Genomic DNA, 21,363 nt, shown 5'->3' with positions numbered 1-21,363 from the left:
TTGCAGATGGTCTATGGCATAGATCAGTTGATGCCATCACCTCCAACGGTTGCTCTTGGACGAGACTCTTTGACAAGCCTACCATGCGAGGCAATCAATCCAATAGCTCCTATCAATTCCATCGGGCATGCAAAACGAAAGCACGACGGATCCGTACAATCAGAATTAGCTGGGTTGACACGAGAAGAACGTAGGAGAAGACGACGTGCAACGTTAAAGTACAGAACAGCACACGCCACACGTGAGTATCCCAACAGTATCATTGAGAGTAACATGGCAAAGGAAAGCTGGTAAGCTTCCATGGAAAATGTTGCTAGCTGACGAACAGACGAAGTCATTTTTATCGAAATCCTTAAAGCAGCTAACCAGTTTCTTTGACATGTAACTTTAAATTTCTGTTTAATATCAATTTATAAGTTTACTTTTTAGGAGAGCGAATTCGAGTCGAAGCCTTCAACGTTGCATTTACAGAATTGAGAAAACTTTTACCTACGCTACCACCGGACAAAAAGCTGTCGAAGATTGAGATTTTAAAACTAGCTATTTGTTATATAGCTTACCTAAACCACGTACTGGAAGCCTAGTCTTAATATTTAAATTTTTGTGTTAGAAAAATTGTTCCATCGTTTATTTTTGTGTAAATAAATCCTATACTATCATAAAACCTAAAGAACAGTCTGTGTTGGTAGCAGGTGCGTATCCTGCTACAACTTGTTTCATTCAACCCCAAACGATTTTCCACAGATGAGACCCTCCTCTTTCCAGTGCTATGAATTCAAGTGCGAGTTAAATGTTTTCTCACTATCGCTGCGACTTTTTTGGTTAGTCGTTTGCAACCCCCGTTCACGAATAGCCCATCAAAAGTAACGTGTCTCATGACAATTCTGAAAAAAAAGAGATACGTAATTTTCTGACATTTAAATGAATGCTGAGAAACTTACCTTAACATGTCCTCATCTACTTGTGCGCTTGATATATTAAGTAATGCGAATTCCTGCAGTATACATGAATGGACATGAGATTTCTCTAATGGAAGAAACGGTATGTAATAGTCCACGACGTGAGAATCGACGATATGACTACGGAACAATCCAGTATTTTCGTGATTATAGGCTGCCTGTTGTAAAGTATGTTCGAAGTCATAATAATCAGCATCTTCCCTTGTTTTCCCGCTTTTCAACATTCTTAGAAGAATGTTCGATATTTCTGGACCTAGTTACAGTAATAGAAATTATATAATTTATGTCGCTAACTATTCTTAGTGACTTTCATATCAAGAAGACTAGAAATCGTAAGTAGAGGTAGGCGGGACAAGATGAACACCTTGTTCAAAATTAGAGTACCGTATCCAAAAAAAATGATCGATTTGCCTTTTGCTGGTGGCTTCTCACCTTAACGCTTTATATGTTGTAATACAAGTGGATGTGAAATTTTCGAATAAAAATGCTATGAAATAAGCATCCTAACGAATTGTTTTAAGGGTCGTCATTTAAATATCTAAATCATTCAAAATGGCAATTCGTTTTTTATGATTACATATCAAAATACCTCTCCTTAACAAACTGCTTAATCCTTCCTTTTATATGTCAAAAAATATATCATGCCTAGTTCATTGATATCAATGCAAGTTTCTTGTCTTCTTTGATGTATCTATTCTACAGAGGTAATACCTACCGCCGATATTTGCAATTAGTATGAATACAGCCTTTGACAAACTAACGCCGTCCAAAACAACATTATGGTTCAGCATATGGACAATGTAGTTGAGGATTCCCGGCGGCATTTGTTCGACATCATCGAAAATAAACAGTGATTGGGGACATTCTCGAAGGCTTTCCAATATAGTGTGTTGCAAATTTATCTAAAATGTGCAAGAATATTAACTACGTACATTCTTTTCTGTCCCAAGTGTTTTATTTTACTTTATATCGCTAAGCATTTCTTTTTTTAGATATGTATTCATACTGTTATTCGAGCTTCCTTTGGTCATGTTGACCCGCTATCCCCAACGATCAATAGTCTTCTATTAATTATTGCAAACATTAATTAAAAAAAGTTTATTTTTCGAGTTTCTATTTTAAACGTCAATGCACAATGGACCGACAATTTAGCCGGAAAAAAAGTGTTTTCTCTTAGCTCGTCGATTTTAGACGTTCGAAGTCTTCAGAGAAGTTATTCGTAATTGAGTTTTGCATCTTTTAATAAAAAAGTTGAATATGGTGGCCCTGATTTAAGTTAAAATTTTACCTCAAACTTTTTTTGTTTGATGAAATTTGTGGCTGCGCTCTTCTGCAAACTTTTATAAAATGTTATTTTGAACAACTTTGTCGAAGACACTTTTGATCTAACTCTTCATTTCAGCTAAGTAAATTGATTTTGAAAGTTTTAACTTTCAAACCACATTCACGTAAAACTGAAAATATAAAAGTTAGTACACAAATTATGTCACGCTAAATTTCAACTTCTGTGGGACCCCCCCCCCCTTTCGCACACTTTCTGTATGAGTCTTCCGAAAATTTTGTAAGACTTGTCACGCCTGGCTCGACCTCCAGTTTTGTTCGAATTTTATAGGCAAAATACACTTAACTACAAAACTATGAAACAATATTGAGAAAAATATGTGAGTATATTTAATTGAGATCACAACGCAGACAAAAACTTTTTAAATTTTTTTCTAGATTTCGCCTCCTCATATTTTTCATGGAAAAAGTCTCATTTTGAAAATGAGTGGGGTGTTAGGGGATTATCTTTTCTACTTTTCCAAGTTACAAAACTCATTCTATTTAAGCCGTAATATATTCCAATATACTTTTGCCTGTTCCGTGAAGTAAAACTGCATTGTGAAAGTTAAGGGGTACATTTTATTTTTTTGTATTTTGTTTGTTACTGAATATCCCAAAAATGTCTAATCTCGAAAATCGGTAAAACTGGTAGGAAAATCTTGATATTAACGTATTAAGGGGATTATAGAAGCCACACCTCAAACTTTCAAGAGCTTAAGACTTGAGAACCAAACAGTGCTCCGCGTTGAAAATTTATCACATTGGTTACCACCAGCAAGCAAGTACCTAATTTGTTGTCAGATTCTTCAGTCTTGTGTACTTGAAAATTCAAAGTTTAGTTTCGTTTTATAATCGCCTTGAAGTAAATATGAGAATTTTCTTGATACTATTTCCCCTTGTTCGATCACGCTGGTAAAATGTTTGGAAAGTTTGAATGATTATTTTATTTGGGAATGGTTTTGAAGCCATTGATCCTTTTAGTGGTGATCCTATGAAGTGGTTAATATTAATAATAATATTTTGTCATTTCGCAGAGTCTATATATGAAGAGTTGCGCGAAGAGTGAAACCGAATCTACCTATCGAACAGTCAAACCATCTGTCTACCTATCAAGCAGACCAGCAAAAATAGGGGCTATTTTAGAAGACGAAGGAGAACAATCATTCAAAGGAGTCTCTTCGCGCAACTCTCTTTATATAGACTCTGTCATTTCTGAGTTCTTTTTGAGAAACTTCGCGGCCTCGTCGGGCACTAAACGCATAGTGTTATAGAGTGAGCGTTAGATATGGCAGGGCTGTCCTTTGTTCAATTATTGACATACTAGAAGTTGCTTGAAATTCGAATCGAATTTTTTTTTCATCCCTTAACACCCCAATTTACGGTACACCATGCTAAGGGGTGAACCTAAGCTTTTGCATGATTACTTCAATGACTATTTTACTATAATTAAATGGTTTTCAAATTTTTCCGCCAAAATTTTGCATTTACTCTTTAAAGTTTATAAGATTATAACTCTAACGACGTACTAATTTGAAATTTTGGGGTAAAAAATCAGACATATATTTTCAGTGTCTGTTTTGAAAAAAAGACACAACCTACCAAGTTACGGATTACTCATTTTCTTTCGAATTTCTATTGGACATGCAATCACAGAGATATGGACAGCCTATTTTTGCGTATTTGTGAGGGGGTGAACCCAAACTTTTGCACATGTTCAAATAACAATTTGTACCATTACCTAAAAACCTAAAAATACTTGTTAATATTGTCACGTTTATCACGAATCAGAACATGAATTGATTTTTAGATCGAATACCAGATTTTTTAGTGATCTTAGAAGAATGGAATAAGGGTTAGTAAAAGAACTACGATACGCCATATGAGGATTTGAAATTGACTAAAATCGGGCTATGAACGTTTATGAATTTTTGAATAACTAGGAAACATGCTGTAATCTAATACCAAGAAGAGATGCTTAGCGCAAACATCTACTTTTAAACTTTAAATAGGATACGGACCTTATAAGATTCAACCAAACTGTTGGTTGTGAATGGAATTCTTCCTGGGAAACGATGCACGAAGCGGCTTTTGTGTGCTCTTTGGAACATACTGGATACTACAAATTGTGACACGTAGGTTTTTCCAACGCCTAAAAATTTATAAATGTTAAGGAGATTAAAACAATGGATAAGGGAGGGTCCACGGAGAATAACGACATCAGTTCAATAATGAAGTAAAAAGTAAGTTTTCAAAGAAAGATATAATCTGTGTTTAGAATAAATGCATTGAGAATAATGTTTTTATTGTAACCTTTAACAATGTGTGTCAATGAGACTAAAATCACGACGGATTATTAAATGCTGTTCGCAATCTTTTATATACAAACCAGTGCAGATGTAATGGACGTTTGGTAGAATGACTTTGAAAAATTTCGTCGAAAGATTATTAAGTAATGGTTGATCGAAAAATCGATTGGTTGAACATACGCGGAAAACCCGAACTAGTTTTAGTTACGCGGTTAGTACATGTACTACATCCTATACAGATTTTTTTTCTTGTAATTGTTCTTATTTTTCAGCTATTTTTTTATTGGAAGACGAGACGCTTTGTTTTACCCTATTTTGTAGAAGTTTAAAGGTAATTGTGGCTGTTTATTGCTCAACATTGGAACCATATCGATCAATTGAATTTATTAAATTATTCTTTCAAAATATCATCATTCTTTGGAAAAAATGCTCTTAAACATTTTCGTCACTCAGTTATTGAAGTGTTTACCATTGTTGAATTTATTATTCTTTAAAAATGTCATCGTTCTCCATATATAACAAGCTGATCTTTATCCAATGACAGCTTCCAGTGTGAGTGCTTGCCACCTTTATTATCTATCAAATTTTACAGCGTGACCGTGAGTAAGAATTTTGAGATCAGCTCGTGATCCGTTTGATTCGTAGAATAAGCCAGAATGAGAATAAGGACTGATCATTTTATAAAGTGGACACATTGTGCATGCTGTATCTTTTTATTTTATCAATGAAATTTTATTCGGTTTTCTGCACATTGTTCGACTAGTATTGTACAATGTTGTGATAATAAAAAATCTCTAAAATAATTAAATTTCACACGAATATAAAACAACGATTGAAACGGTCGATTTTCGAAGATTATCAAAATCAATGTTAAAAATTGGCTGGAAAATTCGACAAATTCTATTTTTTATTTTCAAAAAAGGCTTGTTCTTTGAAAGCATCGTCAATCAGAAGTTTGATGGAAAAATCAAGTTATATTGGAGCAAAAATATTACAGGTATAATAAAATCATTTTCCCCTATATTTTTTAGAGAAAAATATTTTGAATTTGAAGGGAATTTATATGAGTAGGATTTTTTGGTTAAAAGTAAGTCCTGGCGAAAGTGCTAATATAGTAATAATATGAAAAATAATTAACACCTTCATAGAGTTACTTATTTAGTCCCCACGTCACATTTAAAGCACAATAGAAACACAATTGCTTTATTCTAAGACCTTTCAAAGTACATTTACGATAATCAAAATTGGCAACACTGCTGTAATAAAATCGATTTTATTGTCCACATATTATTTTCATAATATGTTATTCATATTGATAAATATGCGTTCATGATTTTAAAAGTATGAGACTTTTAAGTAAAACTACCATAAACAGTAAAATTAATACTTAAGACTGTGGTGCAAACTCACGATTTAGCTCTCGTTTATACAAATATACTTTCTTTAGTAATCCAAATTAGTTTTGAACACGCTTTTTACTTTTCTCTTTTTTTGGGAGTGAAATGATGGTGTATCAGCAAATTTAGCCATGTATGGGTAAATCACTGAAGTTACATAATGTCAGGGAATTGTGGAATATAATTGATCTTTTTAAGCTATACCTTTAGTAGAATAGTAAAGGATACAAACATACAATTTGTTCATAAATATTACGATTTTTGTTTTGCAACATTATGTTAAACTTTGACGAACAGCTATTCTTAGGAGTTTTTGGAAAAACTATTTTGCTCTTCAAGCAAAAGCATTTTCTAAGATATTAAATTTTCATAGCATTGTAGAATAATAGTTGAACAATGAACAGAAAACCGATTACGATTTTATCAATAAATAAATAAGATATAGCATAAACAAAGTATCTACTTTATAAAATGAACAGTCCTTAACCTTTACGTTATCGGCCTCCGACAAGGCATTTTCAAATGGCTGCCATTTCGTCAATTCCCATTCGATTTTTTTGAAACCACCGTCAGTTTACTTTAAAAAGATTTCAGTTATTTGTCATAAATGGAGAATGCTGAATTCGGAACCATGCCGGAGATATTCCGGATTGTACTGGGGTCACGAGGGTGCCAAATTTGAGAAATTAGATTATTTTTTTATTTCGGCTGATACAAATATTAATTTTCTTTTATGTCAACCCACCTCCCCCCCCCCCCTTCAAAAATTCGAAAATTATGAAGGGGAGAAATAAAAAGGATTCATCATTTTTTTGACATCAGTTAGGTTTTTTTAATTTTTAGAGTAAAAACCAGGTAAAATAATGATCCAGATGACGATTGGAAAAAGTTTAACAACTATCGTTAAAAATAAAAAATTTGAAAAAATAACTTTTTTTTTCATTTTTTTTTTTGTTCCTTATTTATTTTTATCCCCCCCCCCCCCTCGTACCTTCCAAGTGGTCTCGGACATAAAAGAAAATTAATATTTGTATCAGCCTTATTGCAGTTATAACACTGAAGTTTTTATGCAAAATATAAGATAATGGTCGATTGTCATCATTTCAACATAATTCGAATAAGTGAACCGTTCCGGTAGCCGGCTCCGCCAGGGCCAGTTTGAGGCCATTTCCGTTTTATATCCAAAACATACCGTGCGACATCTCAATCTTCATGAATTCGAGGGAACTTGTCAATAAACGAAGATTTGGCCACTCCAGAGCAATACAATTTGAATTGGGGCGAATGAACTGGCTTATTAATTTTCAAGCTTCAAAAATAAAAAAATAAAAAATGCATGGAGAAATTGTAAGTAAAACCTTTGCGAATAATGAGCATGAGATCAAGCATAGATGATCGTTTCGTAGTTGCACTCCGTGATTGACCGGAGCAGTAGAAGATGCACAGAGATTTAATGAATGGGACTTAGGATTAGCGAACTATTCTCAAAGAGTACGAATCGAGAGTTCAAAGACTAAATATACCTCTGCATCTCCACAATTGTCTGGAAAAGAACATCGGGTTAGTGGGTGTTTCCGGTCCCATCGCTCGCTCCAGCTGGAGCAAGCAATACAATCGATGGATCAAACATTTATGACTGGATTACACCACTTTTTCTTCGCAGTGCGCGAACCAGACACGTCTGATTTCTATTGCATCGCTCTCCCCCGTAGGGGCAAGTGACACAATCGACGGACCGAACACTAATCTGTAGGAAAACCCTCTGCGGGTGATAGATGAATTCTCGAATGGGTTCCATATTACATAATTGCTGGCTAGATTATTGTTTAATTTCTGATGAAATCATTAACATATTCTTAGCAACATTTTTATTCTGTTGCGCGTGGAATTCCTACATTCATGAATAAGCGGTACAATTTACGGAAACGACGTTCGGTCGAATTTACTCTTCTTTAAACGGGCAATAGGTTGTTCTTTTTTATACTGTTAAAACAATTAGTGGCAGTAAATATTCCAAAGGTCAGTAAGCCAAAGGGATTTCATAAATCATAAGACTGTTTTTATGGTGTATTCCTGAGGAGTTACAAAGCGAATTCCTTTTAAGTTTTTATCAACAAATTTATTGAGAACCCTGAGTAATTAATAGAAAATTTTCTTCAAAGTTTACAATAGATTCTTGGTAACATTCTAGCCAAAACCTTTTTAGGATTCTTGTTGGATTTCTGATGATGTTCAAAACAAAGTTCTGGTGGGTTCCTTGTTAGTTTTCTTCTCAGCTTTCTGCTGAATTTTATTCGTGAAGAATCATGGAAAACATCTGTTCAGAAAGATCCTGCCTAATACTGCATCAGTGAAGAGAAGCCACATCAGTTTGTATGTATTTTATCCTAGATTTATTTGAATACTTTTCAGAATTTTCATTATGCTTTACCCATGGCACATCATGTTTTGTTCAAATAACGGAACATTTTCAAAAAAGGTTTTCGGCGAAACCTATTCCTTGTGCTCTGGAGTAGCCAGATCTTTTGGTAGCAAGGTCATTCTTCATTTATTGACATAGTTTTTCCTTCATATAATGGTTATGTCATAAAATGGGTGATACGTGATGCTCAGGAATGGAAACACAGGGTCTATCCCTAATTATTGACATGTTCTGTCGAATTCATGAAGATTGAAACGCTGCACAATAGGTTTTGGACATGAAACTGAAAAGTCCCCTAAGAGGCCTTGGCGGAATCAGTATCAGGTGCTTAGGATTGACCTAATTAGTTGATACCTAGTTCATACTTCATTAATTGACATGTTCTCTCGAATGAACGAAGATTGACACGTCACACGGTTTGTTATGGATATAAAACAGAAATATCTCCAAGGAGGCCCTGGTAGAACCTGTGCTTGGAGCTATGGAGTGACCACATCACATGTTAATAAGTTGATTCTTCATTTATTGACATGTTTTTTTTTTACAATTTACAAAGATTGAGACAAAAGCAGAAATATACCTAAAAAAGCCCTTATGGAACCTGTGCCAGAAGCTCTGGAGTGACCAAATCTTTTATTACCGTGTTATTTTTCATTTATAGACAAATTCCCTCGAAATCATGAAGATTGAGACGTCGCACGGTATGTTTTTTGATATAAAAAGGAAATGTTCCCTAAGAAGCCCTCGTGAAACCTGTGCCTGTTCGTACCGAGCTTTTTTTTCTTTTATTGACAAGTTCTCTTGAATTCACGAAGATTGATACGTCGCACGGTAGGTTTCCGACAAAAAACGGATAAGTCCTCAAAGAGGCCCTGGCAGAACCTGTGTCAGGTGCTGTGGAGTGGCCACATCTATGGATAGTTAGTTTATTCTTCCTTTATCGACATTTTCTTCTGAATTCAAGAAGATTGAGATGTCGCACGGTATGTTTTGGACATAAAACGGAAATGTCCCCAAAGAGGCCCTCGTGAAACCTGTGCCAGGATCTGGAGTGGCCACATCTGATTGTACCGGAGTTTTTCTTCTTTTATTGACATGTTCTCTCGAAATCACGAAGATTGATACGTCGCACGGTAGGTTTCCGACAAAAAACCGAAATGTCCTCAAAAACGCCCTGGCGAAACCTGTGTCAGGTGCTCTGGAGTGGCCAAATTTCAATAGATTTAGTTTATTCTTCCTTTATTGACATGTTCTCCCGAGTTCATAAAGATTGAGACGTCGCACAGTACATTTTGGATATAAAACAGAAATGTCCTCAAAGAGGCCCTGGCGGAACCGGCTACGATGTTCCGGAACGGTCCACTTATTCAAATTATGTTGAAATGATGGCAATCGACCATTATCTCACGTTTTACATAAAAACTTTAGTGTTGTAGCTGAAATAAATAAAAAAATAATCACATTTCCCGAATTTGGCACCCTCGTGACCCCAGTACAACCCGGAATATCTCCGGCATGGTTCCGAATAAAGAATTGTCCATTTATGACAAATAACTGAAATCTTTTTAAAGTAAACTGAGGGTAGTTTCAAAAAAATCGAATGGAAATTGACGAAATGGCACCTGTTCGAAAATGCCTTGTCGGAGGCCGGTAACGTAAAGGTTAATGACATCGAGATAAGTTAACAACATAATGGGTTAATCGGTTTTGTGAGGGAGTCTGAGTGATGAACTGGAGTACTAAAATATTGCTAATCTCATATTGAAGTAATGAAGTTTGTTGAAGAAATACCAGTATCTACACTCCCGTGCAAAATTTTGGGTTCACCCCCTCAAAAACATACAAAAGTGTTCTGTCCATATCTCTGTGATTACACGTCCAATTGAAACTCCCTAAGCCGCAATCGAAAGGCAAAGAGTTTTTCTTACTTCGTATGTATTTTTCCAAAAAAAAAGTTTTTTTAAATTTTGTATACTAAATTTTTACTTAAAGTTGTGACATTTAAAAAGTTGTGACCAAAATTTTAAAACAAGGTGTCATTAGAATCACTTTACATTGAAGAAACAGTCATTGAAGTCATCGTGCAAAAAATTTTGGTCACCTCTAAGAAAAGGAAAAAAATGTTAGTCTAGATCGATTTTGAAAAAAACAAAGTATGTAAAGTATCTTAGTTTCACATAGTCTTCACATCCATAAAGTTTCATTGAATTCTGAAGGGGTGCTGCCAATCCCTTTGTCGAGTTGGCGTGAAATCCGTCTATGATGCAAATCGTGCAAAAGTTTGTGTTCACCTGAGCCACACGCAAATTATGTTTGTCAGTATCTCTGCCATTTTTCAACCGATTTTAATAATTCATAGCTTTTACAAACGCAAATAATGGCGCGTACATGATTGGGATGAGATTTCATAGAATTTTCGTTTTTCAAGTAAGTTTAGATGAACCCAAACTTTGCACGATACACCATACTGAGGGGTGAACCAAAAGTTTTGCACGATGATCACTATCGACAAAGAAGTTTTCATGATTTTTGAAAAAAGTTATCGTGATTTGAATATTTTGATGTTGTAATAACATGAAACTGCCGGTAAGGGAATTAAACACTGTGGTTATTGATTCAACTACTCCTTAGATGAAGGGTTTTTACTTCCGGATTTGGTTACACATGATGCATTTGGTTCGTTAAAATTTATTATCATACATTTTTACAAATATAGATTAGCTAAGCACACTTTTTTCTTTGCTAACTATTGATTCACGAGCCAATAATGATTATTATACGACATTCCTATTCTAATATATCTTAACGCTTATTATTATAATTATGTTTCAACCGCCGTTGGTAACAAAAAGCTTCAACTTTTTTACTTAAACGTTTACAACCGTTATTTGAAAATTGTTCGGTTTTATCGGGGGTCATCGCCTCGTCCATAATTTTCCTATAATTGAAAAGGCGTGTTATTTTAAAATAATAAACATTAAGATTCAAACGTTACTTGATATCATTTTCGCTCGTCTCGGGACATTGTTGTAGTTGCAACTCCTTCTTAATGCACAGCAAAACGTGTCTAGGTTCCAAAGGAAGGAAGGGTACAAAGTGATCGATAACGTGCGATTCAATTACTCCACTGCGATATAGGCCGCCGATCAAATTGTACGCGGCAAGTTCTGCGATGCGTTCGAAATCGCTCAACTTTGTTTGGTCGCGATAGCTGCCGTCATCCATGAGAGACTTCAATTTTTTCGCTATTTCAATCCCTACAATGCATTTATTTATTTATTTTTCAATTGAAGCATATATGGCCCGGGCTGAAATCCGTACACTTGAAACGATGTATGCAGTTCACAAGAAACACCCATTAAATGTGTTGTCAATTATTCTTTGTGGTTTTTTTACAGTGAATAATTTAACGTTTCTTTTAAACAGTGTACTACGATCAGAAAAGGCCCTCCGGCACTGATACGATTTTAAATGAGTTTTCCAGTCACTGAACTGCAAATCCATCTTTAGAAATGAATCAAAATCCGTCTATGTCATACAAGCAATTACTGGGACAAATGAATTGAATCTTCCCCAAGCTCAAACCGGACGATACATATCACCTGTTTAACAACTACCGAAAAACTAAACATTACATATATTTTGCAATTGGATTAAATATACAAATTGATGTGAAATTTGCGAAAATATAAAAAATATATTAATGTTTAGTTTTTCGATAGTTTCTTACCTGATTCTTATTTTTGAGCTGAAATTTAAAAAAGCTTGGGATAGATCAGATCACGCTATTGCGGTAAATCAAATGAGCAGTTTTTCTACTTAAGAATTTGCTAAAGACTATTTAGCACTCTAAATCTACACACACATCGTTATTTATACTTTTGATGAATTGGGACAAAATTTCTTCACTTAGATCCCAAACTTCCAGGAAGAATGGACATCTGCCTACCTGTGAATAATTATAGTGGTTATCACTCTCAATGGTGTGGGTGCTCTAGTGTAGATATAGTTGTGAAACTCGGAGAAAAATAATATGCACTCTGTCCAAAAAAACACCAAGAATCTGGGTAACCAAATTTCAAATTAGGTAATATTTACATATGCATTTTGATGAGTCTGGAAAGCGTGTGCAACGAGCTACTCACTCGGTTACCAATGACTTTTAGGGCGAGATCATAAGTTATGCTAGAAATCCTCATAATGTCGAAGTGAATGCTGGAGAGTATGAAGTAATTCTTCTTCCTATTTCCCCCAGTATATTTGTAGGATATGTACGAATTTTGATGCTGTACGGATTTCTATGCACCAATTGATCAGTCTGTCAAGGAAAATTGAAAATAATGTTGGCTTGAAGGTAACCCTTGAGAAATTTTCGAGGTCCCATACGTATAACCACAGACAAACGGATGTAACACTGAAAGAATTTCTATTACAGACAAACAGACACTCAAATTTCAATCAATACGCTCTCCCGTGAGAGCAAACTCAATAGAGATCTGCTTCGAAAATCTCACGCTTGAGATTTTGATGCAAAATCACGCAATCGACTAAAACCATAAAAAATTATTCAGTCGCAAAACCCGTCAAAAACTTGTGGAACCCGAATGTTGTTGTTTACGTTAAAAAGGATTACTATAATTTTACCAGCCTAACAAGAAATTATTGCCGTGTGTGAGTAAACTGTGGAAATACAAGACAATGAGTCAAAAGGGTGAGCCAACTCATCCAAGATTTTTTGACTGCTAAGTTTTTAAAAATCTCAACCGTGAGTTATGAGAGATTGAGTTTTTCACACTGAGAGCACACTACTAAATAATAGAATTGAGCGCTATTTTGCTGTACGATTAAATTAAATTGAGTGTTTTCTCTGTTCATATGTGCTTCCATCGATCATTCATTTCCTTTTTTTTATTAACTACATTTCACACCGAGTGGGGGCATTCATTTATTGATCATTTCAAATACGCTAAATATGTTTCGAACTTCACAGCCAGACGTGCGGGTATTGTTTTTCTGCAGAAAATGTGTATTTGTTTGACGTTTTATACTACCGTCATCTGCAAGTACTGCTAGTGTGAACTGAGCGATAGATTTTAATGAATTTTATTCTGTGTTACGTTTGTTTGTCTGTGGTATTACATAAGCAGCATGATTATCTCTCGTTGTCACCTATTTTCAAGTCAACTTTCTTAATCTTCCATTCGAGACCGATCCCGAATATAACAAGATTCATACCTGCACTATTTGATAGAAAAATAAAAATGGATTTTGTGAAGTCGAAACCTTTGAGAGCAGAATGGTGATCCAGTAGCGATACTATGGAGTCAAAAACTCCGGTCGGCATTCTTTCTATTTCGTCGAAAATGAATAAGGAATATGGACAGTTTTTCACCGTTTGCTTCACACTGGCAGCGAGATCCTGTGGAAATATTTTATGCTTTAAAATAGAAAATTTCAAACAAAATGACATATTTACCGTGTCGAGATCACTTGCAGTGTATTTGTATACAAATTTACTGCTTATACCATTCTTGTACAGCGCCGCTGCCACAAAATCAGACACATAGTTTTTTCCGGTTCCTGCAAAGTAAACGATTTTTACTGGCGATGGAAAAGCATTGACCCACTTGAGGTGATGATTTTGAAAAATTCTGGTTGGTTGGTTTGACTTTATTAACGAGATTTTTAGCCCTGGGCTAGTTCATCTCGGGACCAACGGCTTTACTTCCCTTCCGAAGGAAGTCGTCACTATAACTTTTTTCGTCATAAGTGACTATGTCGGGGATAGCATTCGATCCCAGGTCCTCGGCGTGAGAGGCGAGTGTTCTAACCACTACACCAGGTCCGTCCCCATGAAAAATTCTTCGTATACGCAACGACGCCTGGTTGTTGTCCTGTTTTCAGTAAGATGTATGCAGAGCAATGCACGTTCTTCAGGGGAAGTCTGAATAATACGACACCGATGAGGTATTGATGCATGACTTGCAGTGTTGCAGGCCACTCAGGAAATATCTCTAATCAAGTGGGGTCGGTTAGGGTGCGGCTTATTTTTCGAAATGTCTCTAAACCAAACATTTGTGTGCTCTTCTGAATTCAAATCACATAAAAAAGGGAACCTCAAATTTTGAGCCAAACATTTTAAGATTTAGAGGTGGCGCAAGCGACTTGAATGTTAATTTTCAAGTTATAAAACATGACCTTCAGCGAAGTCTTCATACTTTGTTGTTGTCCAATCAATATAAAGCTCCTAGCAAATTAATTAATTAATTTTTCTCACAATTTTTCCTCTTTTTACAAAAAAAAAGTAATTTTTGTTCGGCCGTAACTTCGTGAAAACTGAATCGATTCTAAATCTTTTTACATGCTTTTGAAGCAAATTTAGTATTTATGGGTACAACAAATTAATTCTACAATTATTAGTTATTTAACAAAAACTGCATAAAAACATGAATTTTCAATGGAAAATATTATGTTTTTATTTTTTTGTCAGTTAAACGTAAAAACTTAAGCTGAAACTGGGTTTTCTCATTTATCCAGCTCTTTACGCTAGCAAGCCATAAATTTTAAAATCACCCCCGTTAGACATTTCTTGCATATACAGTCATCTCTCCCTTAAGCTAAGTATGCTGTTTCGCTCAAGAAAAGTAAAGAAATTTCTTGACTGAAAGGGTCAAGAAATTTCCTACAGAGAGTCCCCTTTGAAGTGACATTTCTTCTCAACTGCGTACTGTGATCAGAAAAAAGTGATTTTCTTGACCATTTCTTGGGAGAAATTTTCCACGTATCGAGATAGGCGATTCCTTTTCTTGTCAGTAGCAAACCGGCCTTTACTCGATATTGAAGGGACCATCGAGTTAGGGAGGTATCGAGTTACAGAACACAAAAGCAGTGCAAATGCGTTCCAAGGGACCATCGAGTTAGCCATGGAAACTAACTTTTACTATGGTTCTCTAACTCGATATCGAGATACGGAATATCGAGTAAGGGAGAGTTAACTTACTACAATTTTATGGCTTGATCAAAGCAAACTTAGCGATGAAAAAATTGTTATGTTGATATAGAAAAGTCAAGCCTAAAATTTTTGTTTTTGGAAATTGGAATGGAATCTTTTTACATTACCTATTTTATTTTTATCTTTTTACTTTTTAGGTCGATGTTCAACTGTTGGCCAGCAAGAAATTTGTGCCTTTGATTCAAATTCATGCTCGAGAAGCTAGATACAAACCATTTTTCTCAATGATCCAACAACATCAGAAAATCATGCGTTGTTTCATTGCAAGACAATCTGTTTCGGAAAGTACTTGGGAATGTTACTGCATTATGTGCGATTGTACAAGGGCTCGTCCCCTCAACTACGTTAGAAGTAGCGGCGCATGAAGACAAAATCATGACTGCTATCAACAAATTATTCCAACAACCTTTATTTGTGATAGAAGTTAACCAAATATTATCAATAGTAACCATTTAAATGTTCGTTTCAATTATTGGAGATTTAAGAGATAATAGCCCAAATCTCCAGATTCCAGGAGCTTGATCTAATTTAGATTTTGCACAATCACTACGGAACTTCCGTTGATTCAACCAAGTATGAACAAAATAAATATGTTAATCTACCGAGTAAAAGAATGGACCAATGCACGAGTTCACTAGTTTGACGTTTGAGCGGTGCCGAATTCACGGGTTTCCATGGTCACATAAATAACACGGCACCGCTAAAATGTCAAATAGTGAACCTGTGCATAGGTCCATACGGTATGCAGGGAAGGTTGTGCTCATCAAAGTATGGATTTTTGCTATGTTGACCGTCGGGAAGACACATCGGAAGCCCATGACAAAAGATATAAAAATCATTGCCTCTCTTTCACTCTTTCACGAAATTTGTAAACAACAAGGCCAGTAAACGTCAAAATCCCATACAAAATCAAAACAGTGCAGAGGCCTGTAACATTCGACCAATTACGAACCATCCTTCATAATCCTCTTGGAAAATCTAAAATTATGTAAAATAAATTAGTGGATGTACGAATTTCAAAGAAATTACGGTTTCAAATTACGGATCTTGAATGCATTCCAACTGCTGTGAAATTTTTTGACATTCTAATCAACAAACTAGAATTACAGCCTACTTTGATTTAACTATAAAATTTGTTGGCAATAATTGTCAAAATCGAATCACCCCTCACAGTTTTATAGCCAGCGTGAAAAGCTGGATTAAACCTTCAACAAGGTCTTTGAAACAATTTTTATAAAAATACAGTAATGACCCGATTTTGTTTATCCCCGATTTTAGCATCATTTTTAAATTATGACCTTTACCACGTCTGTACAATCATCTAAAGACCGAAATTTTGAAATTTGAAAATTATTAATAATTATCCAAGAAACTTATTATTGCTACCTTGGATTATGGTACATAGAAAATGGAAGTAAAAAATATGTTCATAATAACAAAATCATAAAACTAAAATATTAAGTTAAAACATAACTTCAAACCAGTCGAAATTTATTTTCCCGATTTTAGTCCTTTCCCGATTTTGTCAACCCTAAATGCAGCATGGGGCTGACAAAATCGGGACATTACTGTACATCAAACATGTTTTCGAAATTTTTATATAAAAATATATGCATTTTTCAACTTGAAGTAATTACAAGATACTTCATACACTTTGGTTGAACAGAAAAAAAAATGTAATTTTCGGCGAAAAATAAACAACAGTTCAAAGAAATTATTAGAATTACTAAAAATCATGTTTTTGGGTAGTTTTTGTTAAATAACTAAGTCAAAAAGTTTTTTGAATTAAATTCGTTGTACACACATAATGAAAACAATCAAATAAGCTTCAAAAGCGCGTAAAAAGAATTGAAATTGGTTAAGTTTTTATAAAGTTATGGTCAAACAAAAAATAAGTAAAAAGAGGAAACATTTTGGGAAAACTACTTTTAACTAAGACTAGTTACGATTTTAGACAAATTTGATGTTCTACAAATTTTTCATAAATTCAATTTCGTAGAGAATGCTGCAAAAAGCTTCAAAATTGGCTGGAAAGTAACAAGTTATAAAGTCTTCACTGAAGGTTATATTTCATAACTTGAAAATTCACCTTCAAGCCACTTGCGCCACCTCTAAATCTTAATATTTTTGGCTCAAACTTTGAGGTTTTCCTTTTCATGTGATTTAAATTCTGAAGAGCACACGAATTTTTGGTTCTGAGACATTTCGAAAAATAAGCCGCACCCTAGGGTCGGTGTACCCTTAGTAGACAGTCCCTTGTAGTCGCCTTAGTCGGTAAAAGGCCGGTTCGCTATAAATCATTACAAAATATTTTTTTGCCATGAAGGTCGGGAGTAATTTATTTAAGTACCATTGATTCACAGATCGATTTTGTCCAAAAACTGTTTGAAATAAATAGTTTCATTTAAACTTATACTGCCTATACTCGCATAACAGTCCCATATTCTATGGGATGTCCTATATAAATGGGTCTGTTATGCGAGTATGGGCAGTATAGCTCCCTTGCACCTATGAAACTATTTTTTATTGAAAAAAATAATTGAAGAATTTAGAACTTTTTTACATCAATCGAAAGGTTTAGATCTATTTTTTAAAGGAAAAATATAAAAGTATTTTAAAATACGATTTAGTTTTGTGTTTTGCCTACGCCGTGCCTAGTGTTACTAAAGGGGCTGTCCATTAATTATGTAAGGGTTTATGGGGGGAGGAGGGGGGTTTGAGATTTCTTACGCGCCATACAATTTATTTTTAATTTTCATACAAAAAATCTTACCAGGAGGGGAGGGGAGGTTGAAAAACCCCGAAAATTGTCTTACATAATTAATGGATCGCCCCAAAGGAGCAAAAATTAGATATAGTACCGTAAATCGGGGTTTAGTTGATCAGTGGGGAGCAGTTGATCATTCTCGTACCCACATGTATAGTCCGTTCATAGAGCTGTTATTCGATTTCAATTATCTTGATTTTTCTTAATTTGGATTAACATTGAAGAGTACTATGCATGGAAAAACAAGATTTTTAGGAAATGTTTAAAAACTGTTGAAGCGTTCTTCTCCAAACAACCAACTTTTAGCAAGGTCATATAAATACACCATCCAAATAAGCTGTCTCGTACATTCCAGATTTCTGAATTCAGTTTCGAATATAAAGGTACCGTGGGGCAAGTGAAAAAGTGTGAAAAAGTTTTCAATTTTAAAGAGAATTGCCTACATTTACGCGTTTAACGTGTTTTTTCTTAGATAATTACATATATGAAACCTTGAAAATGCACTTCAAATAAATATCAAAGATATGTTCAACTGATATCTGACAATGACATGGTCAAATTACCTGAAAGTAGGCAATCAATTTAAGACCTAGGATCCAGCACTAAATTACATTCAAATTTCCGATCATTGACTACCCCTGCTGTGAAGCATAACACCGGAAGTATTGTGCTGTGTAGATCATCTGATGGTTAATACAGCGCACTACTTCCGACAGTAAGTTTGAAGTATTATACTATTATATTATTATACTATAATAGTAACAACAGCGGAAGTAAATTATTTGAGCAGCTACTTAGTGTTAGCACCACAATATTCAAAATGAGTATATAATGTTCAAGCCAACATTACACGGTGTTCAATATTTGGCAGTAGCTGAACATGGTGTCTATCATCTTTGTGAAACCTACCTACAGTCTTTTTTCCGTTATCAAACAGATACCTAGTTCTTTACTTCGATGTTAGTCAAATATCTGACTCGAGAAAATCGTTTTTTTTTTTTGCTTCTATAACAACAAAAACATAAAAAAAAACATTTTTTCAAACTAACTCACCTGGCGTCCCATGGAAGCTGAAATAAATAGAAAACACCAAATAATTATTAAATATGTACGAAATTAAATACAGTTATATACGAAAAGTATGTATTAAATTCCGAAAACATAAAGAAGAGTGTAACAGAATCTTCGGAGTTATTACGTTGGGTCTCTTGGTTAGATCGTGTAGAAACATTAACCATTTTTATTTTTATTTGATTGTGCAACATTGGTTTTGGAATAAAACATCATACACACATTTTAGGTTGTATATTTACCAAAAATGACTGTTAAAATCGACTTGTCAAAGAATTTTAAGTTCTGTAAAGCATGATTGAACGCCCGCAGTTGTTACTCCGTTATTGCTAGAACAGCTGTACTTACACAGGGAACCAACAGACGCTACTCAGAATCAGTAGCATCTTCAATGTGTAAGTACTGGTGCTCTCATTATTGAGACTACTATGGACATGGTCACTTTTACTGCACTGGTCAGTGATTTTTACCAGATTATAGTAAACTTAACAGATTTTTGTAGTCGGTTGAGAATCGTTGGTGCAGTTCATAATTCTACCATGGATTCAGTAGATTATACTACAAAATTTGTTTGTGTGAACGGTTAGCATAATATTGTCGCACCGCCACCAAACCGGATCGCGCCAGTGAGACTCGCGACTCGCGCGATTTTGAATTCAGTTTTTTAGTGTGTCGCCAGGTCCGTCGCACTCGGGCTCAGCTTGAGTACCACTTCTAGTACTGCATTTGGTCCCTCGGTAGTGCAAAAGGTACCCACGTTTGACAGATCGCAGTACACTTTTCACGGCATTCTAGATTACCATGTGAGCCATAAAATTTTGAGCAACTGCAAGGGACATGGAGGTCTTTAATTTGTCTTTGGTGGCGCTGCATTCTTACGATTTTTATGAACACAGCGCACTATTCACATATTAGCTACGACGCACGGGGCCCGAGAAAACAATAATTATAAATAAATGTTGGTCTTGATTTCTACCGGATACATAATATAATTGACTTATATTGCGCAGTTCCCACCTTATTGGACCCCGCACTTCAGAATTGCGGGCGGGTTCATAGGTGCGGAAACGTCAAACCCTTTGTTTTCGCCGTTGGCGGGCAAGAAAAGGCAGTGAATCGGTTTCGCGCCACCGAAAATTGTTTACGTTTCAACAAAAGCATGTGCTCTCAGCAGGGTTGCTAGTTTGTTTGTTTTATTTGTTTCACGAAAACTTGCTTATAAAACATTTGTAAAAGTATGTCAGCCATTTGAAATAGGCTTGTTCGATTATAATTAATTGTGGCAATAATGCAGTCAAGCGCAAATCTGCATTTGGATAGAAAAAACAGTGTAATTTGTCGCGCAAATGTACATTTGAAGAACTTTGGGTATGGATCCATTTGCTTGGAAACATATTTGGAACCACCGCTTAGTGACCTTCGAAGTGCGATACACAACTTTCAAAAGTAATCCATTTATCAAAGCAAAGCACAATACACCAATTAACTAAATTCTGGGAGGGGGGCACCGATACTACACACGAAATTAGATACAATTGTTTTCCAAATTGCAAGATAACTCTAGTTTGCCAACGACAATCAAGGCAGGCTTAGTGAAAATCACTAGTTTTCAATTGTTGTGTGCCTTCGATTTTTCTGGACAAACATTGAAAAAGGGGCCACAGTTTAATTTTCAGTTTTAATGAAAACAGTAAAAAAAGCCTCATTCCAAAACGTTACATTCAATAAGAATTAACGGTGCTCTCGTGACGTTACTTTTAAATGTGCATGAATTGATTCTAATTCGATTTTTCCTACTTTTGATGAAATGCAAAAATATGCTTAGGCTATTTACGCGCTTTTATCATATTTGTCCATTGTTTAAGATCCGGGCTCACAGTGACAGTTCGTGACAGCAAAATCTCGGCTCACTGTGACATAGAGAAATTTTGTACTGGTTTCTCCCTCCCAGACTAAATTTACCCGTCCAGGAATACAATCCGAAAATTGAAACGCCACCGGAAGAATGCTCCAGTGCCCAGTACATAAATTATACATAACGATGAAGGTTTTCGTTCGGCCCTCAACGTGGAGTACCTGGGTGAACCGATAGAGAGCGACTAAGGT

General features: G+C 35.2%; 1 protein-coding gene across 4 annotated transcripts in view; it reads right to left on the bottom strand.

The window, feature by feature from the left end:
• Nucleotides 1-592: 592 nt before the first annotated feature.
• LOC5564767 (torsin-like protein) overlaps nucleotides 593-21,363 on the bottom strand; it is a 36,217-nt gene continuing 15,446 nt past the window's right edge. Inside the window, exons 3-7 of one of the 4 annotated variants that reach the window (XM_021855162.1) lie at nucleotides 19,240-19,256; nucleotides 4,301-4,431; nucleotides 1,675-1,861; nucleotides 942-1,212; nucleotides 593-884 (exon numbers count right to left, since the gene is read on the bottom strand). In XM_021855162.1, coding sequence (XP_021710854.1) covers nucleotides 776-884; nucleotides 942-1,212; nucleotides 1,675-1,861; nucleotides 4,301-4,431; nucleotides 19,240-19,256 — 715 coding nt within the window. In that variant the 3' untranslated portion in view covers nucleotides 593-775. Of the gene's footprint in view, nucleotides 885-941; nucleotides 1,213-1,674; nucleotides 1,862-4,300; nucleotides 4,432-11,015; nucleotides 11,346-11,402; nucleotides 11,665-13,642; nucleotides 13,988-19,239; nucleotides 19,257-21,363 lie in introns of those variants that run through there. The other 3 variants (XM_001649068.2, XM_021855161.1, XM_021855163.1) reach the window with 3 other exon arrangements.

The sequence above is a fragment of the Aedes aegypti genome, chromosome 3, assembly GCF_002204515.2.
Source record: "Aedes aegypti strain LVP_AGWG chromosome 3, AaegL5.0 Primary Assembly, whole genome shotgun sequence".
Taxonomy (NCBI): domain Eukaryota; kingdom Metazoa; phylum Arthropoda; class Insecta; order Diptera; family Culicidae; genus Aedes; species Aedes aegypti.
This window is presented reverse-complemented; position numbering and strand designations above follow the sequence as displayed.